At 39.8% G+C, this 20,975-nt stretch overlaps 1 protein-coding gene across 1 annotated transcript in view; it reads right to left on the bottom strand.

The window, feature by feature from the left end:
• LOC107591127 (sterile alpha motif domain-containing protein 11-like) overlaps nucleotides 1–20,975 on the bottom strand; it is a 71,217-nt gene that overhangs the window by 14,626 nt on the left and 35,616 nt on the right. The window contains exons 4-6 of the mRNA XM_016280168.1: nucleotides 17,366–17,475; nucleotides 8,364–8,456; nucleotides 4,179–4,334 (exon numbers count right to left, since the gene is read on the bottom strand). Of these exons, the coding sequence (XP_016135654.1) occupies nucleotides 4,179–4,334; nucleotides 8,364–8,456; nucleotides 17,366–17,475 (359 nt within the window). The remainder of the gene's footprint in view (nucleotides 1–4,178; nucleotides 4,335–8,363; nucleotides 8,457–17,365; nucleotides 17,476–20,975) is intronic.

The following is a 20,975-nucleotide window of genomic DNA, read 5'->3' on the forward strand; positions in this document are numbered from 1 at the left end:
TCCTCGGTTGCCCAGAGATGAATTATTCCCTTTAACCTGCAACAGAGTTAGCACAGGGTCTCCTAGGGCTGCACGTACAAGCACACCACTCATCCAAACAGTGACATCCTGACACCCATGCTACCATCTCCCACCCACATTCACCTCGCGTCCTCTGTCACACCCCGAATTTGCATCATCTGAGTCAGTGTTACTGTGGAATCTTTAACTAGGGAGAGCTCCCGTGGTAAAGCATTGGCAGGCCTTTGAGAGCTTCTGTATGGCACAACAGGTCCACGTGTGCCAGGAGCAGCTGACAGACACAGTACTCATCTGGAATTCTTTCAGGGGAGCAGCCCATGCCTTTTTCTCTTTTTTAGTTTCACTCCCATTCAGGGGCGTGATGCACCTAGTTTTTTGAGGAGGCACCAGTGACAGTTCTGACTCACTTACATGAGCGTAGGACATGTCAGTCTAGTGAAATTCATTCTGTTTAGGTTCAAATCCTAACTATTTCACTAGAATATTTTCACTAGGCTTGGTGTATAATAACAATACATTTAAAAATATATATATTGTAATAATTTTTACACAATAATAATAAAGTAATATTCTGAAGTATTACAATTTAAAATAACTTTTTAATTTTTCTGTGTTCTATTTTAATATATATATATATATATATATATATATGTGTGTGTGTGTGTGTGTGTGTGTGTGTGTGTGTGTGTGTGTGTGTGTGTGTGTGTGTGTGTGTGTGTGTTTTTTTATTTTTATGTTATTTTATCGATTAATGTGTTGCAGAGCTGAATTTTCAGCAGCCATTACTCCAGTATTCAGTGCTCAATTTGGTGCTAAAGACATATTATAATCAATGTTAAAAACAGTTGCGCTGCTTAATATTTTTGTGAAAGCTGTGATAAATTTTGTTTCAGGACTATATGATTAATATAAAGTACAAAAGAACAGCATTTATTTGAAACAAAAATCTTTTGAAACAGTATAAATGTCTTTACAGTAATTTTTTTTTTTTTACCATTTAATGTGTCCAAGCTGGATAAAAGTATACTTTTTTCTTCCAAAAACAAACTTATCCAAAGTTTAATCCAAACTCTTGAATGGTAGTGCATGTGTATAAAAATTGTATATTATAAATATTAAACGAAAGAGAGATATCATCAAGCGTAAAGAGATATTTTGCATTCAAAATCCAGCCCAAAATGCAAAGGGACATGGGCCTCACCAATCGGAATGGACACAATGTTTGAGTGCTTATAGAAACCGCATCATAGCCAAATCTAAAGGTGCACAACACCTTATACCCCCCTCCAAATGCACACACTCACACAAACCTATCCGCGCCTCCTTCACGGCCTTTCATTTCAGGGCCTCCACTTCAAACACATGAAAGGATGCTCTGCGGGGATCCAGGCGAGAAAGAACAAGGGAGGAAAGAAAGAGAGAATATAAAAGCAGGGCTGTGCGTGGAGAGTTCTGGGGGAGTGTGTCTGGGGGGGGGGGGAAATGGTCAGAAGGGCCTGGCCTCCACCTATGTCAAGGGGTCTTTGGAGCCTCTACTGTATAGAACCTAACACTGCATCAACTCTTCCCGACACACTTCAGAGGCACACACGAGGGGGTGGGGTGAGTGGTGGGGTATAAAGACAGAGCCATAAGGAAGGTGCAGAGATATGAAGAAAGGAAAGAAGCCAGATAGAAAGAAGGCATCTCAAAGGAGAGAGCAGGGAGATAGAGGCACGTGGAGGTAAAGAAGAGAGGAGAAAACACACAGAAACACAGCTGGGGCTGACGCTTTCCTGCGCCAGAGAGGTTTCTCTGAAAACTCACTCCCGAAAAGTCAAAAGCAGCTCTGTGTGAGCAATAGCGCTGAAGAAACAACAACAACAACAAAAAAACAAATAAGAACATCAATTAAAAGTGACTTAAGGACAAAGGGGGGAGGCAAGTAAAATACGAAGGAGTGGGAAGAGAATGTTTGGGACAGACAGCCAGCCAGAACCTGCAAATCTAAACATTAGAAAAGTGTTGAATAAAAATAAATATAAAAGTTTTAAATTATGTAAAAATTAGAAAGTCATTATATATTCACCCTTGCATCATTCCAAACCTGTATTACTTTGGAATAGAAAAAGGAGAATTTTGTAAAAACTTCACTGCAATAAATGGGGAGTGATTGCAGTCACACAAAAAAGGTTATTCTGGCTTCAAAAAGAATGCAAATGCACCATAAAAGCATCATAAGACTGGTCCATACAACTTGTGCATTATATTCAAAGATTTTTGAAGTCATACAATACATTTGTATAAGAAATAAACTGAAATTTAAGTTATTATTTCCTGACAATCTTCCACTCCAGTGAGCTGGAGTCAGTTAGTCAAACCCGAGAACAGAATCAGTCTGATTCATTAAAAAAGGAATACAGTCACGATACTGATATGGTGCTTTTAAATCCTCTTTGGATTTTAAAAAGATCCAACACAAAAATATTATATGCTCACCAATTGGACATTGTTGTCAGTGATCAACAACTTATATTTCTGTCTTTCTGTACTTGAATGATACTTTGAAGGTGCTTTCTGAAACTTGAAAATCTCAGTCCCTGTTGCACTGTAAGTGCATGAAAAAGAATGACCAGTACAACGTCTCATTTTGTGTCATACATATCTGGAATGACACAAGGATGACTAAACAATGACATTTTTGGGTAAACTAAGAAACATCATGGATGTATACAGTAGACCATTGGGTAAAAAGTTGAGAATAGGTATCTCACTCATCAAAGTCCTGGCAGCCAGGCATGCTGGCAGTGGTTGACTGGCACAGCCTTATCGTAGGCTTAGGAGCTCAGCGTGCAGGGGCAAGCCAGCACGCTCGCATTCCTCAGGGGAGGAACAGCACCTTGGCCTGGTGAGTCTGTTTTCAATGGCAACCATTATGAAACCATACACCTGACATTTTTCCAGAAATCTAGGGGAGGAACCGACTGTGACCCCGCAAATCACGCGGCTGCTTTCACTCACTGGATTTCCCACAGACGAGTAAACGCCCTGTCTTTTCTTATCAGCTTCAGATTCCTTTCCACAAATAACCACACCTTTTTTTAGGTGGTTGTGGTGGATGTGAGGAGTAGAGATGGAGAGTGGAAGGAAGTTGAGCTGGGAAAGTGAAAGGGAGGAGTGCGGATGATGAGATGAGAGAAGATTTGACAGAATCGGGGAGGTAATTGTCTGTGAATTCATCCTCAACGTGGTAGAAAAATAGAGAAACTATTAGGTGGAGGTGACAGGAGAGCGCAGCACCACTGTCATAAAATCCCAGACGCGAACGGCACATACAGTGGCACTAATTTCTTACAGATGTACGAGAGGGGCAATTAAACCCTTTATAGCGTTTCCCCCCTTTGGATTTGCAAGCAGTAATTAAGAATCATTACTGATCAAATAAAATTTAAAGTCGTACGCGCTCTGATTTAGCAAGAATGTGAGATTGATTAAATTTATGCTACCAAAATAAAAGTCCATAAAAGCTGGATGCAATTAATGGTTTCTGAGAGAAAAACGTCAACAAGGCTCTAGAGCGCAGTTAAGATGTATCCAAACAAATAAAACAAAATGATGCTCACTAAATTTCGGTTTACAAATCCGCATCCGTTAACCCTGGTATCTCGTCAGTGATCGTAAATTTGAAAAGGCACAAGAAAAAAAGAGCTAAGGAGCCGTTTTCATGGTGTTGGTAATTTAGAGGGTTGGCTTGCAGCCAATCAAAGGGCCAAATCGATCCAGTCGACCTCAGGGCCCAATGGCAGTGTTATTTACAACTGTGTGTGGCAGTAGTCACAGATCACCCACTCTGACATACTACCGTTGGGTGGGCTGAGACCACAAATAGAATTGTCAGTAATCTCCACAGTCGAGCTCTAGCTGTTTGTGTGGTATCCAGGAATAAGTCTACATGGGTAATTAGAGCGGATACAGAAACAAGCTCACACACACACACACACACACACACACATACACAGGTGACGCACACTCACCATGGCTTGGGACGCCCATGTTGTTCACTCTAGCTGTTTGTGTGGTATCCAGGAATAAGTCTACATGGGTAATTAGAGCGGATACAGAAACAAGCTCACACACACACACACACACACACACATACACAGGTGACGCACACTCACCATGGCTTGGGACGCCCATGTTGTTCGCCAGCTGGTACAGGCGCTGCTGCTGCTCCTCAAAAGAGCCATGCTCGTTCAGAGCTGACATCATGCGCCTGTAGTGCTCCTCGGGGGTCATGTGACTGCCCAGCTCCAGCGCAGGCGTGTGAGAGTTCTCTGTGGGATGAGAAGTAGCTAAATTCAATCAGCTGGTCCCAAATTGTGTGATCTTATGTGAGATGTTTGAGCGTTTGAGTGAAGGAGAAGCCTATGTGCGGTTCTCCTTGGTACACTGGGCGGCAGTAACTCAAGCTAGCACATGGGGAGAGATTTTTGGGGGAGAGATGGGGAGGAGGAAGAGAGGTGGAAGGGGGGATATTTTACCCTCCTCACTGAAACCGGAGCTTGGCCCCAGGCAGACGAACAGAAGCAGTGCGGCCCAGCGAAGGGGATGGGGGAGTGTGTTCTTCCAAGCGCCAGATAATCCACCCGAGAGGCTTCAGGTGTGAGTGTGAGTGTGCTCATGTGGATGATGTTTTGAGGCATTGTGAGTATGAACACTTTTGCGCTATATAGGTGTGTGTGTGTGAGAGAGAGAGAGAGAGAAAGAGAGATTTTAAAAGACAATAAGAGAGAGATTTTATGAATGTCTTTATTAGACAGACAGACAGACAGACAGACAGATAGATAGATAGATAGATAGATAGAATTGAATATATTTTAAAATGTAATTTATTCCTGTGAAGGCAAAGCTAAAATCTTGAGTAATAGCTGCTGAAAATTCAGTGTCACATGATCCTTCAGAAATTATTTTTATATGCTGATTTTGTGCTAAAGAAATATTAAATAATCATTATCAATGCTGAAAACATTTGTGCTGCTTAATATGTGTGTGGAAATCAATATAATTTTTTCAGGATTTCTGATGAATAGAGGTCATTTGAAATAGAACTCTTTTGTATCTATTTTGAATTACATTCCATGTGAATTATCCTTCCTTACACACAAATTTGAATTACAACTGTATTTCCTGTTTGCTACCTCATTTCAATTTCACGAAATTTCACGGCATTCTCAATTCAGTTTTGAATGACACACAACCCTTCTCCAGGAGACATGACGGTTCGGATCTGAGGTGTAAAGCTGCTTGTATTACAGTCTGTCGGTGAACAGTCCGTGTTAAGTCCAGCCTTTGCAGATTTTCAGGCTGCTTTGGTCATTAAAGGTAATACCTGCTGCACTGAGATCAGTACTACCCTCCAGCTGTGTGCGTGTATTTCTGTGGCTGTGTTATGCGTTTGGGAGGTAGGACCTCAGACAACAACAGCTGCTACGCTCTCAAACTACACACGTGCACACAAAGGCACACACATTGCTATGTTGTTTGGGTGTGGTGATGGATCACAGACACGCAGACACAAGACATTAGATCAGCGGCATTCCAAAGCCATGCTAATCCACAGCGGGTGACCGACGCAAGCCAACTGTAATTCACAGGACTAAAACACACATAACACCCATTTATCATTCTCGCTGCAGCAGCCGTACTGATTGGCTACACGGTGTCGAGTGAGCAGATAATGCCTCAAAATAAAACGCTGTCCAAACACGAGAGATCTCAGTCAACTGATTATTGGGTGTGGATGTGTTGCGACACATATATACAGATGTCACATACTAGATGCAGTTATGTGAAATTCTATTATTTGAATATTGGATTGTTACAAAAATAGTAATATTTAATTAAATATTGATCAACATTACTTTTTTTGTATTTCAGAATGAGTAATTCCAACCACAGTGAAATCTCATTGGCCCAAATTTCTGTGATTTGGTGTTTGGTAATTTAATGTCCTTGTGACTTTAAATGCAGACCTTGAGCCAAAAACTCATCACTAAACACCAATCACTTGTACATATGGGTACAGCCATTTTAGACACTTCCAAAACTGTTGCAACAGAGCTGGAAATACAATTTTTACATACATGAATTATGTTTCCATCTTTGCTGCCACAGTTTTGGAAGTGCCCTTTTCTGTTCTAAAGAAGGGGATGTCCCAATATGTTTGTCCATATAGTGTATGTACAAGTTATTGGTGTTTGGTGATGAGTTTTTGGCTCAAGGTCTGCATTTAAAGTCATTTAAAGAGGGGTTCAGCTGGGATCAGTCAGACCAGTCAAGTTCTTCCACACTGACTAAATCAATCATTTCTTTTTGAACCTTGCATTATACACAGAGGCATTGTCATGTTAGAATTGAAAAGGGCCCTGTTCTAAACTGTTGCTATAAAATTAGAAGCACACAATTCCCTTTATGCTTAAACATTAAGATTTCTACTCATGGAAATTACTAAAGTCAAACCTGTTCATTAGAAGGGGGTGTCCCAATATTTTTGGCAATACAGTGTATGTAAATGTCTTGCTAAAAACATAAGAGTGAAATATGAATCTCAACAATCATTTTTAACAAAATAACCTCCAACAAAAACAACAATATTGCTATGAGAGTCTGCACCTCATATGAGGACTGGTCACCTTACTGGTCTAAGGAACAGATCCAGATCACTGCCTGCTCAACTCTTCCTGCTAGATGCTTGATTATATTTGACTTGGTGTCACTGAGTCTGCCTGATGTTTCGGCTGCCTGCCTGTTGCGCTGTTTCACCTCATTAGCTCAGCTGGTTGACAATACCCAGGAGCTTCAGCAATTTGCATATTAGATAAATATTAGCTGTAAATATGAGCATGAAGATAGTGATTCTGTGCTCACTTGTAGAATTTTTTCCTTCACCATATGATACAAAAAGTGCCACTACATGTACAAATGATATCCAGACATACAAAAACCTCAAAACCATGGGCTTATCGCACAGATTCAAACATATATTCCTGAAAGGAAAAATAAACCACAATTTTGTTTCCTAGCAGAAGGAGGAAGTCAAGCACCCCTTCCTCCTTACTGTGTCCCTTACTCAATTGCTCATTTTCTCCCCAATAGGCCAATGCAAAATATATTAGAATAATTCTAGTAAATCTGCATTTGTGTCTTTTTTATACCTAGTTGTGCCATGTGGGTTGTCAGTATGAATGTGGGATATGCTATGGGTATGTTCTAGGGCTGTGCGATATGGACAAAAAAAATCGTGATTTCTTGATCAATTTTGCGATTTCGATTTTAATCACGATTTTGACACACACAGACATGCTTTACAGTCATAAATGCATTCAGTATGAATTTGAAACATATTTCCAAAAGAAAACCAATTAAGAGTTTTATCAAGAAGCTGTAACATGTCTCTAGAACAGACATAAGGCAAAATAATCACTAAGTAAAGGTGTAACAAAATGTCTCTAGAATAGACACATGGCAGGAAGAAAAAAAATCCCGTGTCCAGAGATTTTTTTTGCCATGCATTGGTCATAGAGCTATTTGAGGCGTTGCCTTAGATGTTGAACTAGACTTGTTGCGCCAAGTTCACACGTACTCCGTCTGCAGTGCGTATACAGTATGTGTAAGCGGTGCAGAAGCAGCGCAGACTCATTTTGCTTTCGCACAGGATGCGTTTTTTTTTTTTTTCAGGATTGTGTTTTTTGAAAACCAACGTCACTGCACCTGTTTACCAAGAAATTTTGGAGCACTTCATGCTTCCTTCTGCTGACCAGCTTTCTGAAGATATTCACATCCTCAAAAAGAGCAACACATAATCTGTGTCACATTCGAGAGTCTTATTGACTGGAATATTAGTAACTCAATTTTCAACAATACAACTTCAAAATAACTTCAAGTCAGATCGATTCCGAGCATGGAAGTGTGTTAGTAAGAAGGGCAGGAAATAAAAAAAAGAATTAATCCATATAGGTTCTGCTATTGAAGTCTGAATGAACATCTCACTATTTTAAGAACCGAACCGTCTGTATGCATGCATACATGAATTAGCGAATGCTGTACTTGTGAACTCTCTGTAGAGAGCGTGTGAAAAGGTTAGCAGGAGGGGGGAGGAGATGTCTGTCTTCCACTGAGCGTTGTTCTCTCCTCCCTCCTCTTACTATCTGTCCACCCCTTCCCTCCACTCTCGCTCAATCTCGCTCCATCTATTCCCACCTACTCCATCTTACGTACTAAGGTTAAACAGCTCTGATTGAAGTGCATTATCGTCTCCAGCACACATATGCACATGCACACACATGCACGAGAGGGGCCCCTACCTTTAGGTGACACGCTGCGGGACTTCTTGCTGTCAGATGGGCACTCGCTGCTGCTGTTGGGGGAGTAGGCTCTCCTCTTGCCTAGAATGTCATCTGTGGAAAAAAAAGAGAGAGAGAAATAGGTTAGACGGGTTCAGATGCGGTCAGACGGCCCCTAAACCCCTCGACATGCAGCTCGCCGCCTGGCTCTATACCTGCATACATGATGGAGCTGTGAGAGCGACTAAAGATACGAAGAGATGAGAGGGCCCTGCGCCAGCGTGAATGACAGATCTGGTTCTTACTCAGCCATGTGCAGAAACGAGAGATTCTTTAGCCTGCTCTCTCTCTATCTCGAACAAACACACTCTCTCTCTCTTTTCACTCACCCTCACTCTACTGTCGTTTCTTGTCTTGACTATCTCTCCTGGTCTTCACACCGGCCTTAAATGGAGTAAAAGCTCCAGAAATGACAAGACCAGAAAGAAAAAATTTTGAAAAAAGTAAGTGGTCTTGTCTATGTCTTCTATCAAACTCTTGTTGTCATGCTATTACGCCTTTTTGCTTTTTTCACTTACTCTCACTCTCTGTTTTCAGTGAATATAGAGCTCACACCTTTTGCTAATCTCTTCCTTCCTTTCTTTCACTCTTTCTCTCCCTCCCCCTTTTCTCTTTATCTCTCTCTCTCTCTCTCTCTAGAAAAGTGGAGGCTGTCTGCACTAGCCTAATGCAGCGCTCTAGTGAGCCGCTGGTGTCTAGTGTACGATTACAGCACCCTCCTCCCCCAAAACATATCTCAAATCAATATCCTGCTAATCACGCTGGGAGGGGTGCTGCTGAGAGCATGGTGGTGCATGCATGCAGGAAGGAAGAGACCGTTTGTCATTGCACTCTCCTCTCCCTCTCTCACTCTCTCTCTCTCTGCCCTCATGCGCCACATGAAGAAAAAAAGTCAAAGCCACAGGGTTATGCTCTTCCTTTTGTCTTTTGTTGCTGTCTGATTCTTAATCTAAATGGACTGCGCAATAAACTGAGAGGAAACGGATTATACATGTTGCTTGCATTTGAACTTTTATTGTATTTATTGTCTATGGATATCATAAAAAGTTATTTTTAAAACATTTATGGTGCACTGCAGGTGCATAATTTTAAAGCCCTCATAATTCATTATTCATTCATTCAACAAGCGCAGAGATCTTTCTTATATTGACATCTTTCGTATTTAAGGAAATTTGGGTGCAAAAAAGGGACATATCGTTCTATTTGTTATCAAATAAACTTTCCAGTTGGTTGCAGGTATAGAGTGCTACAGTTGGGTTCAATAAGTAAAAATCTCATTCATTTACACCATAATAATTTATAAACTTTTAGAGGCCGATCTACATTGAGCTATGAGGTTGTTCATCAATGTTTTTGTTAAAGCTGTCAGTCTGCATTATTTCAACCTTCACCTAGTGAAAAACTACATTACCCATGATTCTACAAGAAATCTCCACCAATCTGAGAATCAAGACAAGCTAATTGTGCCAAACTCCCATTAAGCACTGCGAATGACATAAAAGGCAATCTCTCTACACTCTTAAACTACTTAAATATTTGTGCATATATATGAATATTTTGCAGTAAACATAAAAATTGTGTTTTTATATACATAAAATCTACTATATTCTTTAAATAAATAGTTTTAATATTTACCTGTCATTATTAATTTGATTGTCATTCACAATGAATCATGGGATTTGCATGGGATTGAGTTATTTACCGCATTAATGCCTTTAAGTACAATGTCTTGTACCTTTGTCTTTTTGTCTGATTTTCAAAGTTTGTAATATTGTGATTCACCTTGTTGCTGGTTGGTTTGGTTCATGGCTTATTAACAAAGACTTTTTTTAAACCCCTATGGGAAAAATTAATGGGAATAAGCTCACAGCTAACACATATAAACTAGAGAGTTGAAAAACTCTCATTTTGATTTCACAAGGTCTTTAAAGGAAGCCATTACTACAGATGACCCTTATGTGTAAGCCATGAATAAAGCTCTACACATCAAAGAAGAGTGAAGGGGGAGATTCTTGCATGGCACAAAACCGAGAGAGCCTGCACCTCTGTATATGTCCGACACAAAAGTACAAACTACTCTCTCACACCCCTGCCTCTCGACACCAAGAGTACTGCTCATCCCTCTCTCTGATAAGAGTGCTGGAAAGAGACACAGAGAGAGAAAGAAAAGCAAGCTTGAAAGAGCTTTTGGAGAGGCAGAGCTCAGTCTGGGATTCTTTGTGGGGAGCGAGCTTTACTAATGACGCTGTTTGATATATTCTCATCGGGGGGAAGGCTGTCTATCCCACTCCAAAGAGAAAAAGGGGCCTCTCTAATGGGCCCCCATCTCCTATCCTAACCTCTGCCCAAAGACAACAACAACACTCCCTCCGTCTGTCTCTCGCTCCACTTTTTCTCCTTTCGTCGGCCTTTGAGGTGAAGAATCTCCCTTGGCGTATTCAATTATTTTCCGCTCTCTATCTTCACGTGGAACTGATACGATTTTTAAGTGTAAAACTATAGCAATCGGCTGCTCCTGTCTATGCATGAGCCAAAAGAGCTCAAATGCCTGCAAAGGATGTGCAAAAACTTCAGATAAGCAGGTAAAGTTTTAGTTTAAAAGGTGTTAAATAATAGGAGTTAAAGGGTGAGTTCACCCAAAAATGAAAACTCTTTCATCATTTACTCACCCCCAATCCTGTATGACTGTCTTTGCTTCTGTTTAACATAAAAGAAGAACAGTATGGTCCCCATTGACTTCCATAGCATTCCATACTGTGGAAGTCAATGGGGAGCCTGCACCTCTGCATGATGACAAAATGTTAATTTTTGGGTGAGCTGTCCCTTTAAAAGGAGCATGAAGGTACCTAAGATGAAAAGGGTTGGGAAACACATACCACAGCACCCTCTGGTTTCTGTAGCAGCTATGTTGAGCCCCTTTCTCTTTCTCTCTGTACGTCTCTGTTTGACCCTAATCTCTCAGCAGTGTCTTTCCCACAGGGCTCAGCCACCCTAGCGCTGCTATCTCCAGCCCAGCCTGTTCTCCAAGCTCCATCGTGTCTTATCAGGCAACCTCCTGCCTGCCAACACTCCCAAAGCCCTGGGCTGAGTCCAGTTCCTCTCCATCTCCATCTCAACCTCCATCTCCATCTCTTTGAAATCAACGGTCCTGAACTGTCACTCATACCTTCAGCTCAAACTCACACAGCGCTCCGTCCCCTGAATCAACCCCCCAAGTGATTAAACACAACCTTTAAAACCTTTAAATTCTCATGATGTGATTTGACAGCACAGGACAGAGTGATTTGCAGTATGAAATGGTTTCGTAAGCAAGAGGGGAAAAGTTTTGGAGCAGGACAGCGTGCCCGTGGCGTCGGCGCAGGCGGAGAGGAAACCTGGCTCCGGACCGCACTCTGTCTGCTCTTAGCACTTCGGTCTCTAGCTGAAGTAATGCACTCAACAAAAGAAGAGAGAGTTCGGGACCATCAGGAGGAAGCCGTTATCCTGCATGGAGGAGCTGGAGGCGGGAAGCGACACTGAATCACTCGCAGTTTTGTTTTCTCCTTATAAACCTCCATGTTAACTGTTCACCCGCTTCTCTCATGCTCCTATCCATTTATTGTTCTCTGTTTGCATGATTTTTACTCATATTTTTAATTTTTTGGTAGTGTATGAAGGAGCCATTTAGATTTAAGAACTTAAATCTTTAAGATCTAAGTTTAGATTTAACTCTTCAGGTATGTTTGTAATAGAACACTAGCATACTTAGTTCACAGTGTGAAATATATACTTCATACTAGCATACTTAGCGCATAATACATACTTTACACTAGCATACTTGGTGTATAGTGCAAAGGATAGTGCATAGTGTGGAGTATATACTAAAACATTTGACAGTCCAAATGAAATGAGTCAAAAAAGCCATAAAATTTAACTTTGTTTTCACTGGAAATGGAAGGTCAAGTTGAGAGTACAGCATCCCACATTACAGTACGTCTCAACATATTTTCCGTTGTATATTGCACATTTTGGAAAAACTATGTTAGTATGCTTTTTCACACATAGCCTTTGGCTGCATTTGGAATAGCATATTAGCATACAACTCAAAAGGCAGAAATAGTAATATGCTAGTTTGCTATTTTCCAAATTAAACCTTAGTCTTTTCTACAAACTTTTAAAGAGTAATTTTTGTAAAAATATGCTATACACACTTTATATACTTCTCTACCCTGAAACTTAGCCCTAATTCAAAAAAATAAATGCAAAAAACAGCTTCAAAGAGCTTCAAAAATCCATCCGCAGCAGTGAGAATACTGCACTCTCTCTGTCTCTCAGTGCGCTCAAGGGAGAGGCAGGGTTTCAGCAGCGCCTGTCTGCCTCAGGGTCACAGATTTTAAGGCGGAAAGCCTTTAATACCAATTAAATGTTGCTTCTTAAAGCTGTGATGCTCACATTTAACACCAAACAGGGAGGCTCGGAGCTGCCTCGTGCCTCAGCCATGTTACCCAACTCACGGAACGGCTTCTGTTGCCAGCGCTGCTGCTAATTCCTTTAAACTCCAGCCTGTGCGGCGCAGAGCCGGGCCAAAACAAGGGCAGAACTTTACTAGAGGTGGGGGGAGAAAAGAGAAGGCTAGATGGATGGAGAAATAGCAAAACGACTAAATAAGCAGAGAAGGAGGCTCTTGGTTTTCTCCTCCTCCTCCCTTTGCTCCTTCCGTCTCTCCGGCTACTGACAAGTTGGACAGGCCACACTCCTTAATTCCCTTTTCTTATTCCCTTAATCTGTCATCTTTATCAGGCAGGGGAAGTGGCGGGCGTCGCGGCGGTGCCTCAACCTCCAATCAATCTCCACATTACAGCTGACAGAATGGTGCTAATAACTTATTGATCCCCCTGTTTGCGGGGCTTGGCCAGAACTGAAGGGATGGCATTGATTGGCTATGGGGGGGGGGGGAGTGAGCAGCACGGCGCTTCCGCCAGCCCAGAGGATTCAGCACCGCCCCCCTCTACTGCCGCTCCCCCACTGAGAGCCTTAGGGGAGAGGCAGACAGAAAGAGAGAGAGACAGAAAATGAGGGAGGGAAACGAGCAGAGAAAAAAGAGAAAGATCAAAATCATGGGAAAAAGAACGAGAAAACAACTGAATGAGGCAAAAAACGCCGCAATTGAGGGAAAACAAAAGACGGGGAGACAAAAGGTGGTTGAGGAAAATGCAAGAAGATGCAAGAAAGGCAGGCGTTCGTGAGAGAATCAACAGAGACAGAAAAAGGAGAAAAAACCCGTATAATTTTGGTTGCGCTGTATGACAACAAATGTGTCAGTGGTGGTGATTTTGCTATACTGTTTATATCATGATATGTACATTTGGGTGGATTTTACTATGCCAGATTGCTTTATGTACATACAGTATAAGAGTAATGAAATAAAATATATATATATATATATATATATATATATATATATATATATATATATATATATATATATATATATTTAACACAAGGTTTTAGGCACTAGACTCCAGAAACTTGTTTTCCTTTTTTGAGCAACATGTGATTTTCCGCAGCTGATGTTGATGTTCATAAAGTTTTATAAAACTAGTTTTCCTGTTTTGAATGTACTATTTTTATCTCAAGCGTTACATAATGTGAAGCTGTTTTTTGCACTGATGTCAGACTTGTTCATTTGTTATGAATAATCTTATCCTTTTTGGCTTGCATCCATCACATCTGTGAGATATTATAATATTATTATAATTTATAGTAACTCTTTTCTATTTTAATATATAATGTAATTTATTTCTACAGAGGCTGAATTTTCTGAATTTCAATGTTGAATCAGTGCTGAAAACAGTTGTGCTACTTAATATTTTTGTGGAAACAGTGTCAAGTCAAGTCAAGTCACCTTTATTTATATAGCGCTTTTAACAATACAGATTGTGTCAAAGCAACTGAACAGTGATATATTGTTTTTCAGGATTCTTTGATGAATAGAACATTTTAAGTACAAACAGCATTTATTCAAAACAGAAATCTAAAAGTAATAATTTCTTACTTTAAATAGTAAAAAATATAAATATCTATAAAAAATATCTTGTTTACACCAATGTTTTTTAATTAATTAATTAATTAATTAATATGAATTAATCTGAAGTTAATAAACTTTTGAAGCAACACTGAAATATTGAGCAGCTATAACGGTTTTTATCATTAATAATTTTCACCATTAATAAGAAATGTTTCTTGAGCACCAAATCTGCATATTAGAATGATGAAGGATCATGTGACACTGAAGATTGAGGTCTTTTTATATATATTTATTGAATATATAATTGAATATTTTATTTTTATTTTCAGTTTTATCCAAAGTGATTTACAGTGCATTGGGCTATGGCCCACCCATAGATATAATGATGGTCGTGCACAGGACAAGTAGACTTGTAGGGGTGGGGAAACAAACATCACTGACAGGACACTTTAATTGCAGTATAAACACGTAAATGCTGCATCTTGAGAAGATTTAGATTATAACATACAAATTCAGGGAATCTACGCCTATTCGCTGGTCCAGATATACAGCAGCCTCGCGCAGACGCTCCTGTCTGCCTTTAGGAAACCATGAGAGTGGCAGGAAGGGAGGGAAAAAAAGCAAAAACACCTTATATGCCTATTAAGAGTCTCTGGTCTGACCGCAAAGCCACGTTTAGGAGTCTACACAGAGAGCCAGACGATCTGCCGGCGCCCTGCCCTCCCCCCCATCCCTCGCTGGGGCCAGCAGGCCGGCCGGCCGGCCGGACGGAGCGGTGGGGGGGAAGGGAGCCGCCTCTCCTCCATTGCTGACTGGCTGCGGCTGACGCCTGGGTCAGCTCTCATGTCTGTCCCTCAGATTTAATTAACGGGCCTTTCCAGTGCAAAGCAACCCCAGCGCGGCAGTCGGCTTCCTCTTCCTCCGCCTGTCTCGAGACTCCACACTGCAGTCCACCCTCCCTTGATACCATACGACGCTCTGCTCGTTCATTTGTTCTGCACTTTTCCAACCTTTTCTTCTCTCTCTCTCGCTCAACCACATACCCACAGAAGTCAGACTTGAAAGGAAGTAAAAGAGACTGTGTGACGGAACAAAAAAAGCTGTTGGAGTCTCGCAGCTGAACATGGAAAAATGAACACTTGCGTCTGCTTTGATTCAAGCTTATATAAGGTCAACCTTTAATGCTACATCCAACATGCTGTGTCTTGCAGCATCATGTGGCCAAATGTGAAATTTAATAAATGTGCATCTTTCTGATCATGAGAAAAACGCACTTCCAAATGGGCCTGTTCTATCCATTCGACCCCTAACCTGGCCCAGGGACGGTGGCTCTCTAATTTCACTGGCAGACAGAATTAGACGCGCTGCGTGATCGGATTGGACTTGTTTACAGACATGAGTCTAGCTGCTTAAAGCACCCGTTAAACCTCTTTTAAACGCTCAAACTGACAGATTTTGGTCATCAGCCACGCTGCAGGTGGCTTCCGCTCTTATTCCTTTGTGTCTTCTCCAATTAAGATTACGATTAATTGAGCATCTTCCATTCGGGTAATGGCTAATTGTACTGGTCTTGTTTTTAAGCCAACCCTTAGATCTCCAGTCTAGTATAAACCTAGAGCCTGGTAAAGGTGATTTGATCCACATTTGGAGCCATACGATCAGAGAGATATAGAGGACTGGGACAGTCACTTAAGACTTTGTTATGCTCGACCGATGCTAATGTAATAGGATTTAGACACATATATTCACATATGGCCATTTTACCAGAAACCCATAGGATCCATAGTATGACTTGACTGTGCGGTATTTACTACAACTTAAACCGCTCAAATTAATTTGAACTAAAAATAAAAAAATATTTATTATTATTTAATCATTACTATTTAATTATTTAATAAAAACTATTTAATATATTTTTAGTGCTAATTATAAAATTTCTAAATTAAAAAAAGTGAAATCTAAGGATGTCTAACTTTAAGCAATTAGTGATAGTGATAGTCATTTGCAGACTTGAAAAAAAGTATATTTAAAAAAAATTCAATAACATTTAAAAATATATATATATCATTAACATTAACATAAATCTTAAACCAACACATTAAACCACACAGGTCAAAATTACTCAAGCTGTGGGTGACTATGTGGTTCAGACTTGCTATGAAAAAGTATTATTTAAATAAAATAAAATTAATAACAATAAAAGTATAAACTATTAAAAATAAATGGCAAAAAATTGGTATTAAAATAAAAAACTGTAATAAATAAATACTTTTTAAAAAAAAATTTAATATTTACATGCAACATAAATCTTCAAAAAACATTAAAGCCTAGGTGTAAAACCAGACAGGTCAAAATTACTTAACCTGTGGGTGACCATGTGGTTCAGAGAACCAATGAGATTAGCACACAGCATGTCCGGTAGTCCTTCTGTTTGGTCCGAGATTAATGACAAATAAAGCTATTTACTGAGAGTAGTTTTAACGGTGGTTTAAGTTGGGTGCTAAGAGAGGCGAAGACAAGAGCATTAAGTAATGGAATGAATATGGCCACAATGGAGCGAGTAATGAGCTTACAGCCCTCAATCATGCAAATTAAACCGAATTAAAATACTAGCACGCAATCAGTGTAATTGTTCTACATCAATCAAAGGATAAACCCTGTAAAAACAGAGTATGATGGCAATAAAACAGAATATTATACACAGAGAAAGCCACAGAAGCAATTACAACGATAATTCAAGACTATAGGTCAGATACTGCACATTTCACAGATTTGACAAGTGTGTATCATAATCATAAAAGCATTTTTGGCTACTTCACCCAGACCACTTCCTATGTGTTTTCTTTTGCTCTATACATATGTTTTCACTTTATATCCATAATCACATGGATAATAACATAGCAGAACATTCATGTGTGAATGTGTCTCAGGTGCGCTGTCTCTAGGTGTGTCCTACCTGAGTGTGCGGAGGCGAGTCTGAGGTCGGAGCAGGGCTGGCCCTCGGGCATGCCGTGCTGTCGGGTGTGGTGCAGGTTGGAGATGATCGCTGAGAGGTCACTGTCACGACTGGAAAAAGGAAAGCAGAAGAGGGAAGAAAGAAAAGGAGAAAGACAGAAAGCAAGAAGAAGGGAGAGAAAGAGAGAGAGGAAGGGTAAATATCTCTAGGGATTCTTAATCACAGATTCATAACGCATAGCAACACACTCACACATTTAGCATACCAGGATTTAAAAAAGAAAAAAAAGTTCAATACAGAAAAATGACAAATTCTGCCCAATTAAACTGAAATGATCAAACTTACCAATTATACATAAGGAGAACGATGCATAAAGTATACAAAAAGTAAACCCAACGTAATTCCACCACAAACAACCTCAACTGAATCAAACACGGTCGACCTGGTGCACTCCGGTTTGGTCCCTTGAAGCTGAAACGCTCTCTGCCTTTGGCTCTTTTGCCTCGCTTCTGCATTCATTGTCTTTTGGATTTTAAGCGTATAATGAGCGCTGACAGATTCCTGCGTCAAGCAATTTTGAGTTTCATCCAGTCTCATCTTCAACCTTAAGATGTTCTTATCAACACATTCAACTCATAAGCAGTTTATGAGCTTAAACCAGGTGATTATGGTTTTTATGATCGCTCTGCTGAAATCGTTCGGGTCTCTGGAGGCGCACGAGGCGCGGGATGAGTGTAATCTCTAGAGATCTGCCATTTCATAAAGGAACCCGATAAGTGGTGAATAAAAGCCGCTGGTTTACCATTCAACATGAGCGTGCGGATTTAGAAATTAGAATGGATAATTACATTTGTATGTAATTCCGGCTATATTTAAGGAAGCACTTATGCTCTGGTGTCATACGCAAGCTCGTAACTGCAACCAGAGAACCAATCCTGTCAGCTGTTTTGGACAGGTGAAGAAACCAATGAATATTTAGCTTAAGAAACCCCAAGGCCCTATTAATATATACTTAAAGTTATCTTACAGTAACTTCAACTTTTAGTTTCAACTTGATATAATGTTTCAAACTTTATCTATAAGAAATATTATATGATTTGATTCAAAGACCCCAGCTATCCACACAAGGTCACATTTGACATTTGTTTGGAATGATTTAATTGTATACATTTTTGCCAGAGTAAAACTGGCCCCACAAAGAATCAATATTATCTTGCTAATATTGTATACTAATAATATCTGTTAAATGGGGCTTTAATTAGGTCAAAGGAACCTATTAAAACAAATTAAATGGAAAATATCAGTTTTATTTCATAAAATGTTAATATAATTTATAATTGTTTACACATAAATCATTCACTCTTTTAATTGTTTTATTTTTATATTTATTTTTAATATTGTATTTTATTATCTTCTTTTAATAATGTTCACACATGATTCATATACACATGAAACATGAAGAAAGAGAGTTAAAACTCTTCGTAGAAAGATAAACTGATCCCAGGCCAGGACCGATATTCACGCCGCACACTTGTCTTCCTCTTCCAGGTCGTCTCTTCAAGGCCAACTGAAGGGTTTACAGATTAGAACTGGACAAGGCAGTCCCCTCAACCTCCCTTCCTGCCTCCTTCCCCCTCTCATCCTTCCTCACTCATCCTTCATTAACCCTTGTAAGTCCTGCTTGGGCCATGTTGTCTCTATAGAGACTGATAGAAGAAGTGTGTCATGGAAGTATTTGAATGCAATCTGATTACAGCTCTGATCGCATTATAATGCATAATAATTTCAAATTCCCGATTAGCATTTAGAAGTATTTGAATGCATATCTCGCAGCGCCTGGCGGTCTATGGGGCGCACTAATGTCAAGAGAGTTCTGAGGGACATTTTACGGGCTGTCACAGGACAGTCTCACGATCTGCTGTGTTTCTGTGGTGGGCCCGTGGCTCTGCTGTTTGTGGCAGTCGAAATGCTAGTTTTACAGTCCATAGATTACAGGCTGGGCTTCAGTAATGTCAGCCTGCCACGCTTTCAGTTCAGCTACAAACAACACAGCACGTACAGGAATTTATTCTCCATGACCGAACTGGGCTGCAAATTCATTTGCCATTCCGAGAATCCAGATGTCTGACAGAAATGCCATTGGTCGAGTGTACAACACAAGATCAGATGCATGATACTTATAAATATTACAGCATTCAGTAAGCAAAAAAATGCTGGACAAATTAGGATATTATCTTAAATGCAACTTAAGTTAATATTGTAATGGGTTAAATGATCATGAGCCATGTTAAATGCAAATTATTAGAAATTATGAAAAAAGTAATACATAAATTATATATAAAATTATATTTTACATGTTTAATTTAAAAATACTACTTTTTTAAAAAAAATAATGAAACATAATACATTTAGATATAAATATTATAAATATATATAAACAAAAGACATTGTTACTAATATAGACAATGAATACACACAATGCAGCGAAAGCACAATCATTCACTACATTTACATGAATAAAAATCTATGATCAGAAAACTCATATTTCATTGAGGCTGGAAAACTCCCAGATAAATACAAAGATAAATGAGACTGAAATAAATCTATAAAAGAAACATTAATTCCCTGCAAAATATACAAAGTGATTTGACAGAATATGCTACATTTATACAAGTTGCACCATACAAAAAACACAAACAACCTAAACAGCTCAAGCTCTAGTAGAAAACTCTTTTTAAACAGCATTTAGATTTAAATGTTATTCAGAATTTGACGTTTGTCTATTCTAATTTGTCAACAGCACTATAAAATATTAAAAACTTGCATGAAACTATGCTACTCCGCGCAGCGCAAAGGTCCATTTAACCTTTATCTAGGAAACAACTCTGCCGTTCTCTATAGGTCATCCAAGTTCCCCCATCCATCCCCTTAACAGGGCATCAGTCCAAACAACAGCTCCATCTTCCAGCTCCCGCTCTGGCAGCTAAGGAAGGCTATTATCCTCGGACGGAGGCTCTGCAGTGAGCTCACTAAGCAAGGACATTGTTAGCAGGTTAATTAGCACACTTTTTCTGGGCTGTCCCGGTGAGGGCCGCTAATGAGGCCTCCCACGACTGGCGGCCAAGGTCATAATCTGCGTCAGGGCTGGAGCTAAGACCCAGCCGCCTGAGTCAGCGAACCCACACAGGGGAGCACAGGACGGACCTGACAACTCTGCTTAGGACATGAGCTGCAGCTTATCGCACAGTGAAGACGATCAGCATAATCTCCATCTAAACTGGTCAATACCTCTTACACCTCCCCGTCAACTGCACAGACACTTTGCCCCAGATATGACCCACTGAAAGAGGACATGCACTGGGCATGACCAAAAAAAACCCAAAAATAACATGCAACAAATCGGGACCTGATGACTCTACAGTGACTAGTTAAAAAAGGCTTACAAAATAGCAATATTTAATGCCATAAATAAAATTGAAAAAAATATTTTATACTAGGAAAAGTTGTATATTGTAATAATCTATAGTACATTTGACACTAACTATATATACAGTATATATATATATATATATATATATATATATATATATATATATATATATATATATAT

The sequence above is a fragment of the Sinocyclocheilus grahami genome, unplaced genomic scaffold (genome assembly GCF_001515645.1).
Source record: "Sinocyclocheilus grahami isolate Dianchi unplaced genomic scaffold, SAMN03320097.WGS_v1.1 scaffold137.1, whole genome shotgun sequence".
NCBI lineage: Eukaryota > Metazoa > Chordata > Actinopteri > Cypriniformes > Cyprinidae > Sinocyclocheilus > Sinocyclocheilus grahami.